The 23439-nt window shown below is 35.2% G+C and overlaps 1 protein-coding gene across 1 annotated transcript in view; it reads left to right on the top strand.

Annotated features, from left to right (window-relative positions):
* CHD6 (chromodomain helicase DNA binding protein 6) overlaps positions 1-23439 on the top strand; it is an 87360-nt gene that overhangs the window by 7533 nt on the left and 56388 nt on the right. Inside the window, 4 exon segments of the mRNA XM_087959048.1 lie at positions 1033-1082; positions 4965-5092; positions 6872-6927; positions 18449-18966. Coding sequence (XP_087815174.1) covers positions 6895-6927; positions 18449-18966 — 551 coding nt within the window. The 5' untranslated portion in view covers positions 1033-1082; positions 4965-5092; positions 6872-6894.

The following is a 23439-nucleotide window of genomic DNA, read 5'->3' as shown; positions in this document are numbered from 1 at the left end:
TAAAAAGATACTTTACAATTGGAGAAACTACAGTTGTCATTATTAGGGAGAATTTCAGTGATAAAAATGAAGTCTTACCAGAATGATGTTTTTGTTTCAAAAAAATACTTGTTGTGACAATTGATGCACCATTTAAACAATGACAGAAGAAGAAAAAACATGAGCTATAAAGTGCTTCAAAATGTAGAGGACTGGGTTTATCTGATTTGAAATTGCATTTCAGTTTGGGTTGGATGCTGAGAAACAGGTTTTTGGAGTTAGAAAAACATGATCTGAGACTTGGGTAGCAAGGATATTTGTGGTATGACAAAGTCAAGGTCACTGTGGATTTTAAAAGCCATTATGTTAGGTGTAACATGTTGAGAATATATAGATGCAAACCTAGATTGCACCCAAAAATATATCTGTGGCTGTCACCACAAGGAGCATGTGATAGATGAGAAATAATAAGCAAGCATAAATGGTTAACTTGTGAAATATTAGAATTTTGTCAAAGGGAGAGTAAAATAAAATTAAGAGAACTGAGGGCAAAGAGATATAATTATCAATGGTTTTCTTACAATTCTTAGATTTAAAGTACATAAAAGAACTTTTGTTTGAAATAGAATTGTGAACAAATAATGAACATGTAATTGTTAACATATATACACATTTATTGAAATTTGAAACAAGAATAAGTGAAAGAACCTGAAATTACACATGTTTCATTCCCCAACTAGGTAACATAATTTGTACTAGCACTTTTATTACCCATTGAATAATAAAATGTCTGCAAGAAAACAACCAAGCTCAGACAGCACTAAAGACACCATAGTTCAATCCTGAGCTACAAATATTCTCTTCTATATGTTAAAAAACTGTATAAATTTTTCATTATATAATATAAATTTTTGCAAAATTTTTCATTATATAATATAAACGGAACAATGGGAAAATATGTAGCTGAAAAGGTTGAAATTCACATTATGTATCAGTGTATAAAAACTCTTTAAGATTATAATATAACCCAATTTATTCCTGCAATTTCTCCAGCAGGCCCAACAAGATGTAGGGTCAAATGGTCCCAACAACTTGATCAGAAGGTGAGGAGAACCCTATCAGAGGACAATGTTCAAAAACTCCACTCAGCCTTTATTACACTTTTGTTCAATGTGTCATGCTTAGGAAATAACAATTAATCAAAGAGAATAGTATAACAGGCAAATGATTATCAGCAATAGTAATAAAGAAGGACTACCTAGGATATATTCAATTGATTATTACACTTATTTGGAAACATTTTTGTTCATGTGGGAGGTAGCTTTTTGCCTGAATTACTGCTTGCAAGAAGATTTTGTTGCTTATTTTATAAAATGCTTAGTCAATTTTTAAGAAATATCTATATAAAAATATCCTTGAGAGAAGCATAAAATCATTTCCAAGAAAGTAATCAACCAGCCAACCAACCAATCAATCAAAGCTTTTGTGAGAACCTTCTGATGTTCATAAGGTAATCATTTAGAAAATTGGGTAGTCTCATTTGAGATTAAACAGAGAAATTTTATTATTTGGATACTTAAATCGAGAGAAAGAATTTCAGCATATCTATTTGTAAAAGCCCAGAGATGATCAGATGCATGAAATTGGTGTGCTGGAAAGTTCTGCAGGCAAGAATAGGACCAGATAGTAAACTTGTAGATAATAAGAAATTCTTCACTCCTCATTGTTATTACTTTGCAGTTATTTGTAACTACTTTTATTAGTAGCTATAATCTGAAAAGTGACCATTGGCCATTCATATTAATTGACTGCTGGTTATGTAGTAGGAATTATGAATTACATGGTACATTGTATATATAGTATTTCTAACCATGCTAAAATCTATATGCGTAAATTTTCAGAGGTGAGGCTGTTGCAGCAGATACATGATACTTGTTTATAGTATGTTTCTGTACTGTTTTGCAGCTCAGAGAAGGGTTTCCCAAACAATTTGCAATATATTAAAAATACATAAAATAATTTAAGTGTTATAAGCATGTAATTGTAAGCTGCCCAGGGTCACTTGGTTGAGATGGACAGCTATAAAAATTGAATATAAATATTGAGAACAAACATGCAAGACAAAGAATATAGGGAACCTAGAGATGCCTGAAAACCACGTGAAGTAAAGTCACTATAAATTCAACTAATTCGAAAGGAATTTTAATATCTGGATTCTTTCCTTGAGAAAGGCCTGTCTTCAGTTGGTTCAATAAAAATCAGGGCTTCCTTGTGCTTTGGGCATCAATGAATTAATAAATTATTAATATTCTTTCACAAGTTAACAGTACTAAAAATTAAGTTGGGATAATAAGGTGATTAAGGAGATACCAGTCATGCAGAAAAAAATAGAGCAAGAAAACTGACTATAATAAGAAAGGAGATTAAAAGTTAGATTTTGCTTCCAGGCTATAGGAGGAAAAGGATGATTAGATATTTAACGAAAGGTAATTCTATTTAGTCGCATTGCTGATATACAGTATATCTAGTATGTCTCTGACTACAGTTCTTAGGAATATTAACAATAGAATGCTCCTGCTTGTGGGCCTCTTAAAGGCATCTCATTGGCCATCTAGGGACAGACTGTTGAACAAAAGCATTATTCAAGTGGTGTACACTGATCTTTGCAAATGAACTTTTTTTTTATAAACCGTGAATTGAGGGAAAACCAGTTTTGTGAGTTTGCAGCAGAAACTGGCTATACACAGTGCTGATTAGTTAGGACTCCATGAACAAATAGTCCCTTCTTGTTGCAATTTGCAGCTTTTAAAAACCTGTGTATGTTTTTTTTTTTTAAAAAAAAGTTGATGCATTAGAATTTAACTGCATAAGTGTTCACTAATACTTTTTAAAAAAATCACTGAACAATAGGCAGGAGCAATACTTAAAGCTGAAGCCACATTTTACATTTCTCTCAAAGGTTTCTGCCAATTGTTTAGCAGAGTTTTGAGATAGTTAAGTTCACCTCATGTGGTGGGGTTGCCACTTTTTATTATAGATTAGCTTGAATACCTTTGTTTTTATGTTAGAGCTACCTATCCTATTCATTTGAAGCTTCATATTATCATTTTGAATGGATTCAAATAGGTTACTTGCAGCTTAATAGAAGACCACATGCTTTGTATGCAGAAAGTCCTGAATTCAAATCATGAAATTGCTAGTTGAAAAAGAATAACGTACAACAAGGAAGCTGTGGAACAGAAGGGCCCAGCCTAAGTCATTTTGATGTCTGTGGCAGAACAGTAAATTCCACTCATTTATCTCTTTGTAAATCAAATTGTGTAGCACCTAAAACCAACCTTGCTATTTGGGTACATTTATTAAAAATCCCTATTTCAGCTTTCCACGTTCAAGTATAAGAATAAAAGCAGCCTTCTACCTCCAGCTATTCATTATATTCTAAATGAGTCACAATTTTGCATCTGCCCTTTTTGAACAAATAAAATGCCAGTTAAATTCTCTATTTTGTGCATTATTGAACTTTTAAATTATCTGCATAGACATGATAGTTGCACATTTCCAACAGATACTATTTTAGAAAGTAGCCCAGAATATTAATCATGCAGATTTTTTTTAGAGTAAAATATAATTTAGTCAAAAGAGATTTTAATTATTTTGCTCAGTGAATTTGCAAACTTCTCTCATTCATTGCACATGTTTCAGAAATAGCTGATAATCAACTGATTATTATGCTATTTTTTTTTCTACATTGTAGGACTATGTATATTTTGCTTTGCTTTGGAACAATTGTAAACATTTGTACACATGGGTATATTTTTTACATGGACTTTAAAAAAAATAGAAGTGCCTTGGATATAATTTGTAATCAAGTTATTTTATCCAATCGACTCCATTAGGTCTTTTGTAGTAGTGAAACCCCCCCACACACATCTGCTGATCCAATAAAAGGTACATGAGTGGCAGAATTTTCTTACATCATGAGATTAGTAAGGGGTACTTGAATGGTTTACAATGGTTCTTGGTCCAAGTTTGCTTTTTACCTAATAGAGCCATTACATTGGAATCTCTAAAATAAAATGCTAGACCTCTATATAATGCTAAATTACCTTTCTTGATCTTCAAGTGTTTCTGAGTTCATGCTGTACTGTGAATATTGTAACCTTGTTTCAGCTTGATTTTCAAGAGAGTAGTTTCAAGAGAGATTTATTCCAGGAAACTGAGAAAATAACATTCCTGCTCCAGAAATGTTTTTCCTAAATTTGGTGTATCCATCTTTCTTTAGCTTTCTTGAGATATTAGTTCCATTGCTAGTTGCCCATTTTCAAATTAAAATGGCAGTAGCAATTCCCAAATTATGTATGCATGGTGTAATTTGTCCTGTGCAAAAGCACCACTAATTAGTTGCCCTACTATCCTTGTGAAGTTCTTTGTTGCATGGCTTTTGCCACAATAGTAAATCACTATGCATCAAGAAAGCAGAAGACACAAAACATGTTTTAGTGCTCATGGGAAAAACCCAACCCAACTATAATCTGGAGGTCAAAACACTGGGAAGGCAAGCACTGCATCTCTGTCTAGGCAACGGGCTGATTTTAGAGGATTTGTGATGTTTTTTCAGAAGCTGTAATCACTTGCAAATAATAATAGTTTACTAATTATTACTAATGAATTACTACTAATACTAATAGTTTTTACTAATGCTTAGGGATTATCTACACAGATTTGCAAGCTAGGTTAAAAAAAATAAAATTGTAATAAAGCAAATCATTTGCAGGGTCTAGGCTCTTTTTTAGTCAGCTGTGATGAAGCATTCTGTCTTTGGTATAAGAAAGATTTGATTTATCACTGATTTATACATCATTTCACATGTCCTCTGTTTTGTTTTTATATTTAGAGAGGCAACTGTGATAACTCTCCTTCTTTTTCTTGTATTGTCTTGCTTGTAATAGGAAAAAAATAATAAGATTATTTTACGTCTCTTGTAGGATATTGAAATAAAAATGGAGGAGCTCTTACTTTGAAATGTTCACATTCTTTGGTTTCCAATTTTTGAACTGAACAAGTTCCTTCATTCCTCTCCTCAAAAAAAGGCAATGTATTGCTCCTGGAAAAGGCAAGTGCATTTTCTTTTTGTGCTGCTAGGGTGGATGGAAAATAGTCTCGTGCTGTGCTTTGACTGGGTTTGTCTTCATATTTTCTAATTCTTTTTACAATTAAAAGCTATCCAATTGACTAATTTCACTGTTTGGGGGTAGCAGTCAGCATGGATTATTATCACTCTACCTTCTTGTTTGTTAATTTATGGACCCAGCAGCTCAAGGCAGGGTACAAGTGTTCCCTTTTCCCCACAATAGTACTGTTGGGTAGATTGGGCCAAAAAGCAATAATGCTATGGATGAGCATAGATTTAAAGTGTCTCTCTCAAGTGCTTGTCCAATACCTTAATCATTACACCACAGAGAAGCAACAATTTCAGCAACTTGTTTTTTGGGAGTCTGCCTGTCTGATCTGTGCAAACATAGGAAAAAGCCATGCATTCTTATTTTTTCTGCTGGACCTGAGTTGCTTGTATTGTGCCTGTAATACTTATATTAGGGGTGTTGCCTGCTGCTTAACCTGTATATAAATAATCTTAATGTTACAACTATAAAGTAAAAAATACTACACTGCAAATATGATGGTCTACAAAATAGAAAATTCTGCACTTAAAAGTATTCTGAAAACTCAACATCTAGAAGACCTGAATATACACATCAAAGCTGAATAAATGAATCAGAACAGCAGGAAAGTTTTTGAATTTTAAAATGCAAGCCAAAATTTATGATAATCACCACCAGTACATGGTAACTAAAGCTAAACAAACTAATCAAAAACAACATTGGTTGATGTGTATATGTGCTCTGTGTATGATCTTGTATTTTGTTGATATTTAGTTTCTGTATAGATTCAAAAATGCAAACAATTTAACTGTCATGAAATTTCTGAATTACTTGTGGGATAGGAGCTCTATACATTTCCTCCCAATACATAACATCGGTGGATTCTGAGGGGAAAGGGCTCCTCGGGAAAGCAGAAGCTAACTTTTGTATGACTTTTATATTTAGCCCTTTCTTTTAAGATAATTCTCTTTCAACTGAGTGTCCTCCAATGTAGTGATTTTAGCACCCAGATCTGCATTCCAATCTCTCAGTCACAGTAGAGGAATTAGGAATTCTGTACATGCTTATTTATTTTTCTGTCTCATTTCCATAGAAGAGCACTAGTGGTGAGATATCCTTATGGATAACAATGTTTTTAACAGGAATAATAAATTATGGTAATTTGAATACCTTAAGAACTGAAAAGGTATTGCCTTTATTTATAAACTAGAGCTGTTTGTCAATATCTCTGACACTGTACAGTAGTGTTATCTTGTATTCAGCAATTTATTTATAGTGCATTCCCAATTATATCTGTTCAGCACTAAGCGTTTCTACATTTAATAGGACTTGTTGCCCAACAAATGTGGTTAAGACATAGCTGTTTGTTTGTTTTTAAAACCACAATTCTGCTTTTACTCCAGGGTCTAAAGTGTTCATTCTCTTTCTCCAGATGAACCTGTCCCATCAGCGAAAGGAATAAATTGGATTTCTATCACCACAAAAAAACAATATTGTCCTTTGATATTTTAAAAGCTAATAAATACTTTGAAAGGTTATGTCACAATAAACCAGCAAATCTTTTAAGGTGACACAGGAACTTTGTTATTTATGTTCTAGCAGCTCATCTTGCACGGATAATATTTTTATGAAGTGAACAGTAGCACCTTTGAAAGAGCATTATAGTAAAAGACTTCCCAGATTGATCTTCTGTGTTTGAATTTCCGGAATGAGTTTTGTTTTATATTTTGCAGAAATAATATATACCCCAAAATTGATGATAATGAAAATACAGAAGAAAGAAAAACAGGTTGGTAAAGCTCACTTTTTGCAAAAATAGATATGTGTAACATTCCTTGGTATGTTGTAGTTCAGCAGTTAGTACCATAATTTCTACTTGAATAGGAGAGAAAAAGAAATACACTTAGTCCTTGAATTATGACCATTCACTTAATGGTATTTCTAGTTATGATGGTCTTGGAAAAAGTGACGACCTGTACTCATACATATGACCATCACTCAATCCCCATGGTCACTTGATTGCAGTTTGGATGCTTAGCATCCAGTTTGCATTTTTAGTTGGTTGCGTCATCCTGCAGTCCCTTGATAATGATTTGAAACTTTTTTTGCCAATTTCCGGCAAAAAATGTCCACCAGGGAAGTTGAATTAACTTAATGAACATGTGATTTACTTAATGACTACCATAAAAATTGTTGTAAAATGAGGTGTCACTTACGATATCAGTGACTTAATGATGGAACTTCCAGTCCCATAAGTAAGTTGTACCTGTACCTCTCTTTATTTGTTTGATTATGTGAGTCTTTCTGTTGGAAACTGTAAGATGTCTAACTGAACCTAAGTTTCTTGTGAATAGAAATTATATTATTATTTTTCCTAAGTTAGAATTTGAGGAGTTTGAAATGTGCCTTTGAACTTCAGAGGAACATCAAGTCAACCCATGATTTGCTGCTACTAATCTTCAAAGCTCAATGTAGGACATAGTAGAACTACATTTCTTGTTAAGTAGGACAAACAGACGTGTATCTTTCTTCACAAATGCACGACGTGGGGATGTTTATTTGTCGATTGGCAGGATACTAGTGAATGCTATGGGAAATTTTTTTCCTTGAATCTCCTTTCTCAGTGATGTTGCTTTTATTCTTTGGCAGCCTACCACTGAGTTGGTTTCCAAGATAAAGGCAGTAGTGGCTGTAAGAAATAGAAGGGAAAGAGGAAGCTAAGTGTTCCATGAAGGCCACAGAGTAACCCCTTATGTTCTTTCTCTATAGTTTGTATAATAAATTGCCAAGCAATCCTTATAATAGCAGAGGAACTGCTTTATGTCATGTAGCAGATTGTAGCAAATGTATTCTGAAGGAGAATCTGCATTGCTGCCCTTTGTGAGAGTTTCCTTTTATGCATTACAGCAGTTTTACTAAGATTTATGCTTTACCTTGGAAGTCTATTTTTTCTGTAAAATACTGAAGCCTTTGATAGAACTGTATTTATATCACCTCCTTTTCTTTGGTAATAATTTCTAGTGAAGTGACTTGGAGCATACAATGATGAGCTGTGAAATATATCTTCTCTAAACTGCATTATTCTGGAAGGAGAGAGGAAGCATGTTAAAAATGCAACCACAGATGGGAAATATTTGTGCTTTACCATGTGCAATAGTCAAAATTACTTTCCAGCCCTTTGTCTTTTCTTGACCCTTTTTCACTTCGTAAATATCCTTTGGATATCTGTTTCATCAGATGTTTAAGTGAATAGGTCTAGAGATAGAGTGCACCTTGTCAAACAAATTTGTAGATTTATGACTTTTAATAATTTTTAACTGAGTGCTTTTATTTAATCTGTGTAGTATTGAGAGTTAGCTTGATACAACTCGTAATGATGGCATATTAGACTATAAAACAACATTGGGTTCTCTGGTTTGATTCTGAGAAATTAAAATAGCTTTGATGCCCTGTTAAACCTGTTCCAAATATAGATTGATACTTGCAGTGTTTAATACACTTGAGAAGAATATCAAAAAGTGGCAAGTAAATATATTTACTTGTCTGTTATCCATGTCTGTCCTAGCAAGGGCTAGTTTTAAACATTTGTTGTTTTCTTTAATTTTTTTCCTCCTTTTTCTAGAAGTGGATGAAAGAAGGGATGGTTTAAAGAAACTTAGGGTAAGAAGTTCCTAGATGGAATTAGCATATTAATTTAAAAACATTGAATTAGCTCTCTTGAACTACATTATAAATCTCTAAATAAATAAATAAATTCCTTATATGGTTAAGTTCTCAAGACTTGTTTCCCCAGAAGCTGGTGACTGCAGACATCTTGACAAGTTTACATCTATTTTGGATTTTTATTCTAATTTGCAAACCTGACAACTACATTCAGATTCATGTTGTGTTGCTACACTGCCCAATTTTTAGATAAGGCAGGAGACATTTTCTGAAACAGCAGTGGAAGCAAATATAAGACAATAAGGTTGATTTGAGTGGCTTATTTTAGCATTGAAGATGCAAACTGCTTTTTAAATCAAGAACAGTTTCTTACTTTAAAACTTAAGTCAATAAAATAAGAACCAATGTTCTACCTGCTTTTGGGTTGGTTGTCTTCTGCATATGCATTTTCTTCTTTTTCCAAGTTAGCTGTGCAAATTGCTGTTGGTGAAAGGCATGTAGAAAAAAAGCTGAATGATAGACTCAGCATCCTTTCTCCCTTGATATGTGCAGTGTTAAATCTACAAGTTAAATATCTGTTGGGATTGCATGGTGCTCCATGGCCTGTGGTAAGCCAGTCATATTTCTGTTATGCTTGGTGGATTAATTACATTTTAGTGACCTCTTTTGAAGTGCTTTTCAAAACTGCCTAAGGAGGTCTATCTACTTTACAAATACACAGGCAAATGGTTAAAGAAATAGGGCACATTTTTAAAGTCTACTTATCTTGAGTTTGTCTTTAAAGTGCAGTACTCGCATAGTGTTTACACAATTTCTGATGGGAAGCACAGATCTTTGGTCCTACTATGGATGCTCTTGAATTCCTGATAACATCCTCTACCAAACTTATGAACTGTTGTATATATTTTGCATCAGTAGTAGCACATGGGCTCTTTGCTTAAACAGAACATTGTTTCAGAATATTCTAAACTAGCAGTCCCCTTATTAACATGTTAATTTGAAATAATAGCTTGTTCAACAAATATAATGTTAAGTAGACCTGTTCTTCTAGCTAAGGTGGAATATTTATAATATATATCAAAGTCCCCATAAGAAAGAGAAAGGAGAAGTGAGAAGGAGAAAAAAGAAGAAAAATATGCTAACTAGTCATGAATAAAGTTAGCGTATCATATTCCAACTGAGTGCTCTGGGTTAGGCTCTCTCAGCTCCATCCATCTCACAGGGTTGCTGTTTTTTTTTAAAAAAATTTTTTATTGGTTTTTAAGACAAACATAGACAAAGAAAACATAAAAACATCAAGCCATCTTCCATATATATACACACAGTGTGTCGGTTGGTTTACAAATTGTTTTATGCTTCCATTTTGTAGTCTTCAATTACAATTACATTGTATATATTCTCATATTTTCAATCAAATATTAAATACATTAATATTGTTAATCAATCATTTGACTATACTTTTATTCATTCATGTTTTACGAAATAATCCATATTTTACTTAATTTGTCTTATGACAGTTCATATTATCATCTCAAATCTATCCTACAATCATTTTGTAGATATAATAAGAAAAAATACATCTTTATATATTTATTATTTTCTAAGAATTTACATATTTCATTACCATATTTTATTGTCTAACCATTGATAGAATAGATCCCAAATTTTATGAAATTGTTTATCATCTTGTTCTCTGATTTCAAATGTCAATCTACTCATTTCAGCACATTCCAATATTTTCTTAATGATTTCCTCCTGTAGTGGTATTTTCTCATTTTTCCAATTTTTGGCAAATACAATCCTAGCCGCTGTTAATACATTTACAATCAGGTATTTCAATTTTTTACTATATATTTCAGGTAAAATTCCCAATAAAAATATTTCTGGTTTCAAGTCTATATGCTTTTTTGTTATTTTTTCTAACCACGTGTGGATTTTAGTCCAATATTTTTTGGCATCCGCACAAGTCCACCACATATGGTAATATGAGCCAGGTATCTGATGACATTTCCAACATTTTTCAGATTTGTTCTTGAACATTCTTGCTATTCTTGTTTGGGGAAAATGCCACCTGTAAAACATCTTATACAAATTTTCTTTATATGCTGTTGACATTGTCATTTTATAATTTTGAGACCACAATTTTTGCCATTTCTCTAGATCAATCCCATATCCAAAATTCTTCCCCCAAGCAATCATAGTTTCTTTAACTTGTTCTTCTAGTTTAATTTCTAATAAATATCCATACAATTTTTTAATAACCTTTTCATCAGTACCTGTCAAAATCTTATCTAAGTCAGTCAGTTTATTCTGTTTTAGAATCTTTGTCATACCTTGAATGTATTTACGCATATAAAAACCAATTCATCTTTATACCTTGTTCCTCTAATTTTTGCATAGATTTAAGTTCACCCTTTTCATTCAATATTTCACCATATCTAACTGTTTGTTCCTTTTTATATATTATAGGATAAGAAAATGCTTCAATAGTCGATAGCCAGACTGGAATTTTCAAATAACATTGCCTTTTAGTCTTCTCCCAGTTTAACCACAGAGACTCCCGTATATAATGTCTTCAAAAATACCCCTGTGTCTTAGTTCTTTTATACCATAAAAAAGCATGCCACCCCAACAACAGATCATGTCCTTCTAATGTCAACAATCTAGTATTTCTTAATGTTATCCATTCCTTAACCCACATCAAATTTGTAGCTTGGTAATATAACTCCCAATTAGGCAAACCAAATCCTCCTCTTATTCTGGCATCTTGCAAAAGTTTTAACTTTATTCTCGCTTTCTTACCTTGCCATATATATTTCAACACAATTTTATTTAAATCTTCAAAATAATCTTTTCCAAGCCTAACTGGAATTGTTTGGAACAAATATAAAATTCTGGGTAGTATATTCCTCTTGATTGTTGATATTCTCCCTATTAATGACAGTTGTAAATTTTCCCATTTCGCCAAATCTAGCGCTATCTGCTGCTTAAGTTTGATATAATTATTCTCTTTTAGGGTTGCTGTTATGGAGAAAGTAGGAGGAGGAAGGAGCATTATGTATGTTCACCACTTTGACTTACCTATAAAATAATAAAGGCAGAATGTAAAAAATATATAATCAATCAATACAAATCCCATAGATAAATTGCATACTGTATTTGAAGAGACATTTAGATGTTATTGTAATTGGAAAGAACTAATAATTTGAATGGCTTCTAACTACATTAGACAGTACTAACTACATGTAGTTCAGCATTTATAGTTCTACTCCTGGCATCTTTACTTTTTCTTTCTTGAAGGAAGCCTGAAATACTTTGGAATGTGAGCCAAATTCGTAGAATCTGATTGTTAAAGAATCTCTATAGTGATATAATATAAATGTGAGTAGATCTGCCACAAGGGCGGTTTTTTTTTGTTTATACAAACAAATTTACAAAAAAAAAATTCACATGCTCTTTATTTAGAAAAGTATTTTAAACAGCATAAGAGTCATGGTGGCGCAATGGTTAGAATGCGGTACTGCAGGCTGCTTCTGCTGACTGCCAGCTGCCTGCAATTTAGCAGTTCAAATCTCGCTAGGCTCAAGGTTGACTCAGCCTTCTGTCCTTCCGAGGTTGGTAAAATGAGGACCCAGATTGTTGGGGGAAATATGCTGACACTGTAAACTGTTTAGAGAGGACTGTAAAGCACTGCGACGTGGTATATAAGTCTAAGTGCTATTGCTATTGCTATATCCAGAACAGAAAATAAGCAAGCATAAAAAAAGTAAAAGAGAGAAAGAACTGTAACAGTAGATAAAACAGAACTTTTAATGACACATTTAATTAACTTAATTATTTTTATATTCATCAGATTTTAAGGAAAATATTTAAAGGGCTATAATTTTTAGATATGGGCATAACTTTATTATTAAACTTTTATGATGCTCAACTCTATCATGACTCTAAACAGCAAGCAGTATGAGACTGAGCCATATAAAAGCAATTTATGCATGCAATCATGGATTGATTATATGCCATCAAGTCATTTTAGACTCTTAGATTTTTCTCCATGGTGAACAATTATGTATACTACTATAGAAATAGACTTAACTAAGTAAAATTTATTTCCCAATAGGGTTGTGCTGTGTAAAATTAATTCAGCCATTAATTTGTCTTTTAAATTACTGATGTCCATATACAATCATGTAAAATTAACAAAAAATAGCGTTTCCTAAATCAAGGAGAATTAATAATGCAACAGGAACATAGCAATTGAGACTTGGTAGGAATAATACAAATACATATTCATAGGGTAACCTGTAAGCACAGAAGGAACTTTCATTATGAACATGTGCAGGAATACTCTTACTCTGACTTTTAATAGAAATAAGGTGAGCAGTCTTGCAGTATATTAGATTATTGGCTGATTTGATCCAATAATGCAGCAACTGAATGGAAATAGCTTTCAGAGTTACAAATAAGAATTTTGATAATGTTTCATTATAATGCCAATGGTGTTCAAGTGGTGCTCCAGTTGTTTTGGGATTGCACCCAAGGTGCCTACTGTATTACTATTGGTACTACATTTGCTTTATTTTGCCACAGTCATTCTATTTTTATTTGCAGATCTTTGTATTTTATTTATCTTCTCCATTCTTTCTCTTCTATTTTACTGTATCCAGGTACTGCCACATTCTCTATCCAGACTTTTTTAGCCTTTCTTATCAACAATAATTAAGTCTAGGTTGTTATGTGGCAGGTGTCTTGTCAATTTGAATTTTAAACTCACAGAGTACTTTAGCTTCTTCATTTTCTATGACTTTCCTATTTTATGGTCCGTCAAGTTCTTGCTTGCAGGCAAATGATATTTCTTGCAGATCTTCCAGTGTTACTACTTTGTTGTGCTGTTGTTTGCAATCATTCTGTGCAATCTTCCTGTAGCAGCTAACTAGGTGGTCCACTGCTTCTTCAGCTTCCATGCAGAGGCAGCACTTGCTGTGGTTGTTGTCTTCTTAATTCTGGCTTTCCATGCATTTGTTCTTAAGTGCAGCCAGAATTAGCCCCTCTGTCTTTTTTCCAACTTTTCTGCTGTTGGCCATTGCCAGGTCTTGCTATTATTTGCTTTGCCTGCTATGTTCTTTAACGTACTGGTCATGTAATGCTTTGTCTTCCTATATCTTTTTTCTCCATTTGATCTTTCTTGTAGACCACTTTGGCCTGTCCAGTACTCAGTAAGCCTTCCTGGTAGGTATACTGGTATACTAGCTTTAGGACATCTTCACTATCCTTCAGATATTTTTCCAACGTCCTTTTTTCATAAAAAAGCAAAGTGTGTGTGTGTGTGTGTGTGTGTGTAAGTTTGTGTGTGTGTGTGATATGTATATATATATATGTGTTTGTATATTATCACAATTATATGTACACAGGGGTGGGATTCAACCGGTGTTACTACTGGTTCAGTGACTATGTTTTGCCTGACACGCGCTGCACGTGTATATAAAAAAAACATCAGCTGTGCCGCCCGGACATCTGAAAAGCGTTGCGCACGAGTGTGCAGCATTCGAAAAGCCACGTTTTTCCTGCTTTTCTAACCTCAGCTGTGCTGCACAAAGCAGCTGAGGTTGAAAAAGCAGGAAATAAAGGACAGGTAAGAGCCCGGGCGAGCGGGTGGGCCAAACAGCAGCAGACACAGAACCGGTTTGGTGTCTGCTGCTCTTCAGAGCTACTGGTTCTATAGAACCAGGCAGAACAGGTAGCATCCCACCCCTGTATATACACACATATACATACATATATTACACACAAACACATGTACAATATATGCTTGTCACACACTGCATTCCTTTTAATATTGTCATGACAAAGAATAAAATGTGATCTTCCTGATTGCTATGTCATTTAGTATTGTTCCTGTGAACTTCTTATTAATCACAATGTCTGCCATCATTCTGGATACCAAGGTCTCACCTGGGCTGTAACTTTGACCCAGCAGAAGTTATTGGCAGTATGTAGAGAAATGATTTTTTTCTGTAGGGGGAGCATTGGCTTACCGGTTAAAAGACACTGAGCTGATCAGCTGGAAAGCTGACAGCCCAGGTTTGAGATTTGAGTGCGATGCAATGGGGGGAGCTCCCTTTACTTGCCCCAGTTCCTGCTTATCTAGTAGTTCGAAAACATCATGCAAATGCAAGTAGATAAATAGGTGGGGTGAGGTAATAGAATTTTGTGCGCCTTGGCGTATAGTCATGCTGACCATATGACCATGGAAGTGTCTTTGGACAATTCAGGCTCCCTTGGCTATGAAACAGAGATGAGCAGTGCCCCCTATAGAGGGAGTCCTTGACTTACAACAGTTCATTCAAAATTACAACAGCACTGAAAAAAAGTGACATGACCGTTTTTCACACTTAACACTGTTGCAACATGGTCCGATGATTTACATTCGGATACTTGAAAACATTTATGACGATTACAGTGTCCCAGAGTCATGTAATCCTCTTTTGCAACTTTCTGACTACCAAAGTCCACAGGGAAACCAGATTCACTTAACAACCAGGTTCTAATTTAAGAACTGTACTTAATGTGGGGGGGAGAGTAATAAAATGGGGCAAAACTCACTTAACAAATTTCTCACTTAGCAACATAAATTTTGGGCTCAATTGTGGTCGTAAGTTGTTGGAAATGACTGGAGAGAGGAAATCTTTACTCTAATATTGTTAAATACATTCAAGAACAGCATTACTTATTTTTTACTTAGTCCTGTTTTTAAAATTCATTTTGTGATTTTCTACTACTTGGGATATAATTTGCATGATCAATTTTAAAAAAAATTAAATTTCAGTTAAAGGGTTTACATACCACACTAAGCCATAAACCATGACTTGCAAATCATTGTGGGTGGGTTCACCTGAACCTTAAAGTCAGAAGCAAATCAGTCTTTTCACAGTTTGGCATAGCAACTTGGGCTGAAACTGTTTTTGAAAAGTGCATGTTTTTCTATAGTCCTCACTTAGTGACCAGAATTGGGACCAGCAACTGCATTGTTAAGCATCATGGTTGCTACATAGAAAATCATCTGACTACAACTGTGATGTCCCGGGGCATGGCACAAAGGCAACACAGCCAGAATAATAAGTAGGGATCTCTTTGTTAGCTCCAACTTTGCCCCCAATGTCCCGGTTATCTTACGGTTTGTAGAAAAACTCTCCCGGGAACCTGCAATCTTTGACTACAGATATTCCAGTCCAAAACGTTATAAACAGAAAACTTTAAACTATGAATTCAGCAAGACAAAATAAGGTAATAAATCTGGCAGGGCAAGATAAGGAGTTCCAGAAGTGAAGTAACACGGCAGTAAGTCAAACCAGTTGGGAGGATGCCAGGAACTCACATAATAGCAGCCAACATGAGATAAACACAACAGTTTGTTTCCGACAAACGCCCCTCCCAGACTGCCTCTCCTTTAAACTCCCTTCTCAGGTGTGCCTTGTGAAGGGAATCAGGGCCCTTTCCTCCCTCGTAAGCCACGCAACCCATGTTGCTCTCGTCTGTTCTTCCTGCGTGCTCTCGGATGAAGAGGGCCTTGGTCTTCCTTTGAACCCCCTCTCCCTTGTTCTACCTCTTCACTGCTCTCCCCAGCCTGACTTTGCCCTTCCCCAGTTTCCTCTACAGCCAACAGAACCTATTTCTTGTTCCAAGTCAGCTGTTTGTCTTCCTCCTCGGATTCAGACTCAGACAGGGCATGACAGCAACAAGCTTACAACATCACTTTCTATTTGGTTGTTAAATGAATCACTTAACAGTTTTTTATTGCTGCACTAAGTAGTACACTTTTACTTCTGCGTTCTCCATTAACTGCTTTTCAGGAACTGATTGTAAAGCACATGAACAATGATCTTATGCTTCAGGATGCTATAAATGCAATGATTGGTCACAAAACTGTGTTTTGTTTTGTTTTTACAACTTTGTAACTTTGAGTGGTTGCTGGATGGGGGAGTGAGTAAGGTAAGTGAGGATACAGAATATCAGAGTTGGAAGGGACCTTGGAAGTCTTCTAGTCCAATTCCCTGCTCAAGCAGGAGATCCTATTCAATTCTGGACAAATGGCTGACTTAAAAACCTCCAGCGATGGAATACACACAACTTCTGGAGGCACGCCATTCTACTGGTTAATTGTCCTCACTGTCAGGAGGTTAGATCTCTCCTTGCTAAGTTTCTATCCGTTACGTCTTGTCCTGCCCACAGGTGTTTGTCCTAAGCCCATCTTCAGAGAACTTCTCTCTAGCCCAGATTATCAGAATAATCTTGATTTCAGTGAGATTTTTGTTCACGTTTTGTTTAAAAATAAATTCTTAAGTTGAAAGCCAGCATTTTTCAGCACTTATATAAACAAAGGAGTAGACAACATTCTCCACAGAATGTGTGTCAAAACTGATACATTCAGTTTCCAAATAAAAGCAAAGGTGCTAACTACAAAACCGATAATCACATATGCTAAAAGAGACACAGAAATTTTCATCTTCACAAAACAAACCTATTGCTTTAAAGTGGCTCTTAATTTAACTACATTGAGATAATACTTTATTTTCCTTTCCTTATGCAACATTACAACCACCAAGACAGACCACTTTGACTAGATTGTTAAAGGTTTTTTGGATTCAGGTCATAGAGCTCCTTGATACAGTTTACGAAAGCAACACAGCGATTGGGAAAAGATTTAAATGATCACAAGTATGAATAAATGATGAAATTCTTCTGAAATGTAGTATTGGTTAAAATATAGAGTACTGCATTTTTTAAAGTATTGATGGAAGTTGAGCCATGTCTTTTACCATAATACCAAATTCATGTTTTAGATTTTGCTTAATACTTCTTATATGTAGTGGATTTTTGAGTGGATTTTTAAAGTTCTTGCTAACATTGAAACAGGGTGGAGGATGGAAATAGGCTAACAACAAATATGCACAGATAGTCCTTGTTTATCATTGTCTATTTAGTGACAGTTTGCAATTATGACAATGATGAAAAAGTAATTATATGAGAAATCCTTGCATTTGCAGGTCTATAAAGCAAAGGAAAGCTGAAGTAAAATTATAAGACTAGTTGCAATTTCACTTAGTGACTACTTCGCTAAACTGCCAGTTCTAGTTATGATTGCTAAACAAGGTCTTTGTTTATGGGCATAACTTGTAGTCTTTCATTAAATTCCAAATGTTATTCCTCTACCATTGTAAATGGGCAAGAAGTTACATCTTATATAACATCTTCCAGTGTTTAATTAGAATCCTGAATTGGGCAATTCATAAACTTTTTAATATGCAAGTAACACCAATTCTTTTTCAGGAAAATCTGGCATACATGTTTATTAGTTCCTGCTGTGAAGCAGTGAAAGCTGTTGAGAAATGGATGTTATTCTCATATATCCTCATCTCACAAATTTTAGGACTAGACAAAGTAGTGAGCTAAGTAGTCTGACATTGGAAGGTATATCCTGGAGTTAAGATAGAGTACTGATTGAAGCATTCCATTATCATATTTCAAAATAATATTTGTGAAACAGCTTTTTGAAAAATAACGCTCCCATAAAGAATGTCTCTTTGTAAGCTGCTAAATAATTCTATTTAAATGATATTTATTTCTCCTCTTTTTTTAAAAAAAATATATAGCTGCCAAATTTTAAAGTATTGACTCATTCCCCAATGTCTGATGCCTCCATCACCTTTGAATGCAAGCCACAGTCCCCTTTTGATGGAAGTCCAGATCAGGAAGATTTGAGTGACTTGGTGACAATCTCTGACTTGGCCAGTGTGAGCCTGGCCCATAAGGACCATCAAAATGTGCTGTCTGTGGAGGTACCCAGTGAGATTGTGCAGAATATGATAACCTGCCATAATGGGATGCAGGACAATGGGGTTGGGGGTACTGGAGTAAAAAAGAAACGAAAGAAAAAAGAGCTGGGGCAGCAAGAGCTGGGCCACGAGAGAGAAGTAAAACCAAAGAGGAAAAGAGAACCTAAGGAACCAAAAGATCCCCAGAAGCCCAAGGAGCCCAAAAAGCCCAAGGAGCCCAAGCAGGAAGGGGCCAAGAAACCCAGGAAGCCTCGGGAGCCTAAAGTCCCAAAGGAGTCCAAAGAGAAGAAGAACATCTTAGAGACTTCCTCCAAAGCCAAGCCCAAGAAATCCAGGTTGGTATGGCTCTGCATGCCTTTATGTGTCAAATTGCTCATTTAGCTGCTTATCTGGCAGTAGTTTTCTTTTGGTGGACGTGATGAGTCTTTACTGTTACAGCTGAATTTACCCCAGAAGAGCATTAGTGCAACATCTTTGAATTAAGCTTGGCTAGGAAGTTTTGTTGGTGCATTTTTCTGTTCCTTTGGGAGAGTTTCCAGAATTCCAGTGCCTGGGAAAATTCTTCCAGAGGATAATTGAATAGAGAAACTCTTCCATTGTACATACATATACATATATAAATAAGGAACCTTTTGAAATATAGTAGCTATGAGTTATAATGCAAAGTTAGAAGGTTATTTCATGCATTTTCATACTAGATTGCTATACTACTAGAATATATATTTGCAGTGTATGTTCCAGGATCTGAATATTAGAAGCATATGAGTACCTTTCACAAAATTCATAGATACTACCACAATTACATTAATTGTTATTAATTTGGAATCATATAACTTCCATTTTGATGTAGCTGCTAAAGCTCCTTTTATGTTTTTCTCCCTGTGAGGGGGATTAAATGGAATTTTAATGGAATTATAGTATTGCTTTTCAACTTCATTTCCTCTAAGTTGCTGATTTAGTTAGACACAGTGCTATGGAAATTGTTTGTGATGATGGCTTGGTTGATTATCAGCTGGGAAAAAAAATCTGATTGGCTCTGCCCATGGAGGGCAAGGGGTATGATCATGTGGGTGGTGATGTTAGCATGCAAGTGCCATGATTTGATAACAAGATTGCAACACTCAAGTACATAAAATACACATGCATGATGATATCATTGCATGTGTGTAATCATTTTAGTATCAACATGGTTATCTGTGGCTGTGCCTTAAATTGTAAGATGGTCCATGCATAGCATGTTCTACCAGAGAATAAGTCCTAAGTTCTGTAGATATGAAAGTGATCTAATTCTATTTTGATTGACTTGGCAATAATACCTTGTGTTGAATGCTACATATAAGGATTTGAACAGAATAGATAAATATAATTGTATTTGTGATCAGTAACTGGATTCTCTAAAGCTTGCTTTTCTGTGAGATCCTTTTGCATAATGATTTTAAAGTCTAAGTGGGACACAAAAGTTAGCCTATTTGCTCAACATCATTCTCTTATCAAATTTGGTAAAAATTGAATAAGACAGATTGTAGTCCTACAGTTACTTGGTGACAGAATCAGAGATAAAACCCAGTTTCCCAATGTAGTTGTGATGCAGTTTCTTTTAGAATGAGTGTTTCATAAACTTCCAAAATGATATGGACCTCCTTTATATTTTTAGTGGTATTAAGCCATGATAGAGAAAAGTATACGCCTTCATATTACATTTCTGGGTATGTAAACTGGTTGTTTATTTATGAAATAGTTGTCGATTTTGAGAGAAACTCATATAACTCATAGTTGTCTCAAATCTTTGCTGCTTGGCCTCCCTTTTACTGATTGTAGATATTCGTAGAGCTGATAACTTGTTGCATTTATGTTATTTGTATGATTAAAATAAAAATATAATGCTGGATTTGACAAGGATTACTAATTTGTGCTGGTAAAATTTTAAGCCTCATAAGCACGTATACAGATATTTCTTGTAACAGTATTAATGTGTATCACTTAAATGAAAAAAAATGTTGTCTACTGTAGCTGATAATAATTACTTCTATAGTAGTGGCCCCAATTGTTTTGGGCACCAGGGACCGGTTCTGTGGAGAAAGGTTTTTCCGTGGACCAGAGGGGGCGTGGTTTCATGTGCTGCCTGCCTCCTGTGGATGGGGGCTTCGCTTATTTGCATGGCCCAGTTTCTGGCATGCTGCAGCCCATTGGCGGTCCATGGACTGGGGGTTGGGGACCCCTATTCTATACAACAGTTTTTATGGAAATTCAGCATGTATTCCACAAAAGAAAAATCATGCTATTGTGAGAGTGGAATTGAAAGAGGTTTGAAAGCACACAGTGTAGGTTTAAGTATGAAACTAAACCATATCAACTGCGTAACATTCCTGAAATCAAAAAGTTGTCATGACTCTCATCATGAATAATGTTCAGCCCAACTCAATTGCAGAAGTCAGCTAGATTAGTTGGGGCAGGAAATATTAGGCTGTCCTTAGCATGCTCTACATACACCCCTGTGCTGAACCAATTGATATTGGCATCTATCTGGAGAAATTTAACTGAGCAGCAATTCAGGCCAAAGGGTAGTATTTTCAAATCTTCGGTAAGGGGCAGAACCGAGAAAAAATAAATGATTCTGGAAAAGGGTATTGGAACTTGTTTGTATCTTTATTACAGCATTTTCTTCACAGAGCTCTCCAGGTTGCTACATCAGTGGCCTTTTCTTGCTGTGAGGCCCTCTGGCCTTCTTACTAAGATGTGACCGGCACCACATTATAAATACCATCTGAAGTTTATGGAAAACAAAGTGAATTTGGTTAATCTTGAAGAGGCTCTGTGGAAGAAATATGCTCAGCCACATGTATTTATAATGGTTTCTCTTCTAACCATATAAAAATATACTAAGAATGTTAAAAAAAAATCTTATTGTACTAGCTTATTAAATGCTTGTCAATGAGCCTTAAGATTGCTGCAAATCTTGCCCCTGATGTCTGTGGGCAATTTGCTAATGACAAACTGATCACTGTTGCTATTTCAGGATTGAGGAACCAGGATTCATGTCCATTGATTCCTTCACAAAACATGTTCAAAAGTACATAGTTGTGGAATGTTGCTTCCAAAATGTCAAAATAAAATGTATGCAAATAGAGCCATTGCTGCAAATTCTATAAGCATTTGGTAATTGTGGCATAATCTCCTCTAAATCATTTCTAATCAGAGTGAGCTTCAACATCTATCAATGGAATGGTTGCTAATTGTAACTACAGAACCAATGTCTGGGGACTTATTACAAAATTGAAAGCACCAGCAGCACTGCACTTCCACAGCTTCTAATGCAATTAGAAGTATGTCATCTGCTCACACCTGCCCTAGAAAGTTACATTACAGGAGTTATTCTTTATATATTTGAAGCAAATACCATAGCATGTTCTATAAAACTGCAACATAAAGATCTGATGTGAAAATAATATCAAAACACATATATTGCCTTTTATGAAACAAGATGCAAAACTATACTTCTGATTAAAATGCAGGATATGAAAGTTGAATTTTCTGCAATACTTGTGAGTATTTTACTGTTAATTTCTTCATCAGTCAGTGCTCTTCTGTTTCTTGTTTGATATAAATGCTGGTATCAGATATCTGAAACCAAACAAATGTAAATATGTCCTCTGTGCTTTGCAGATATTGATGCACTAGCACAATCATCATTGCTAAACAAAGGATATTAGACTCTTATTTTCTTTTATTTAATATGAAAGTGAGCTATGTTTTGGGTGATGTTGAAGAAGACACATTTAAAACTAGACATTCATCTGAGAAGCACTGTAGAAAACTGAACTGGCATGATTATGTACTCAGGTTGTATGTATAGAAGATCCCTTTTCTTTAATACATATTTTATGAATGAAATACTGTCAATGAACTGTCATACAGAAGTTTATGAACTTGCAGTTGATCTCTGATCAGGAGGAGATGAAAGTTTCACCAGTTGAAGATAACATTAAGCTTGCAAGGGAAATTGATTTGACTAACATAAAGACTGAGTATCAAGAAGGGAACATTGTCACATACAAGACAGTTACTGGAAAACTGATTATTCGAGGCATAAAGGATGAAAGGATGAAATGCCTAATGGTTGAGGCACTTGGTATAAATCCACATTGAACACTGAATGTTCTTTGGAATGGTAAATAGACTTGGATGGTAAGATAAAAATATTGAACCGAAAGTGCTTTTTCAAAAGGCAACTAGACTTGGATGAGAAGTGAAACGTCTTCAAGCAAAAAAAAATCCAAAGTCTAGTTGCCTTTTGAAAAAGCACCTTTGGGAAAATCATGACTGAGAATCTCCATAAACATAAAATATTGAACCTTTGTACAATTAGGGAGGATTCCTTGCAGATTTGAATTATACAATGAATTATTGGGATTCTACTGGTTCGGACCAGTTCTATAAAACCAGTTGTTATGATTCTGCGCAGTTCGGAGAACCAGCAAATTGGGCCCCTGGCTGGCCCCATCCTTCTCCATCCGCCCCTCCTCTCCCCGTCCAGTCAGTCCTTACCGTGCATGCGTGATATTGTGCGCATGCCCGACATTGCTGACTGCATTCTCCCCCGCCCAGTCATTCTTTAAGGTATTCCTTTCCCCCCCTCCTGACGATCAGCTGTTGCGATGATCAGCTGTGCCGTGATCCCTCTCGCTGTCTTAATGCTTTGCCCAGGAGGCTTCCCTGAGGTCCAGGAGACAAAAAGGGTGTGGGAGGGGTGTGGGGGGGGGGAGCAGTGCCCCTCCCCCTGCTCCATTTTTTTGCCTTCCTGGGCCCCA

This window comes from Notechis scutatus, chromosome 3 (genome assembly GCF_049901735.1).
Source record: "Notechis scutatus isolate UNSWTSFEM ecotype Mainland chromosome 3, rNotScu1.2, whole genome shotgun sequence".
In the NCBI taxonomy this organism is placed as follows: Eukaryota; Metazoa; Chordata; class Lepidosauria; order Squamata; family Elapidae; genus Notechis; species Notechis scutatus.
The sequence above is the reverse complement of the archived record's forward strand: the minus strand, read 5'-3'. Positions and strand labels throughout refer to the sequence as shown.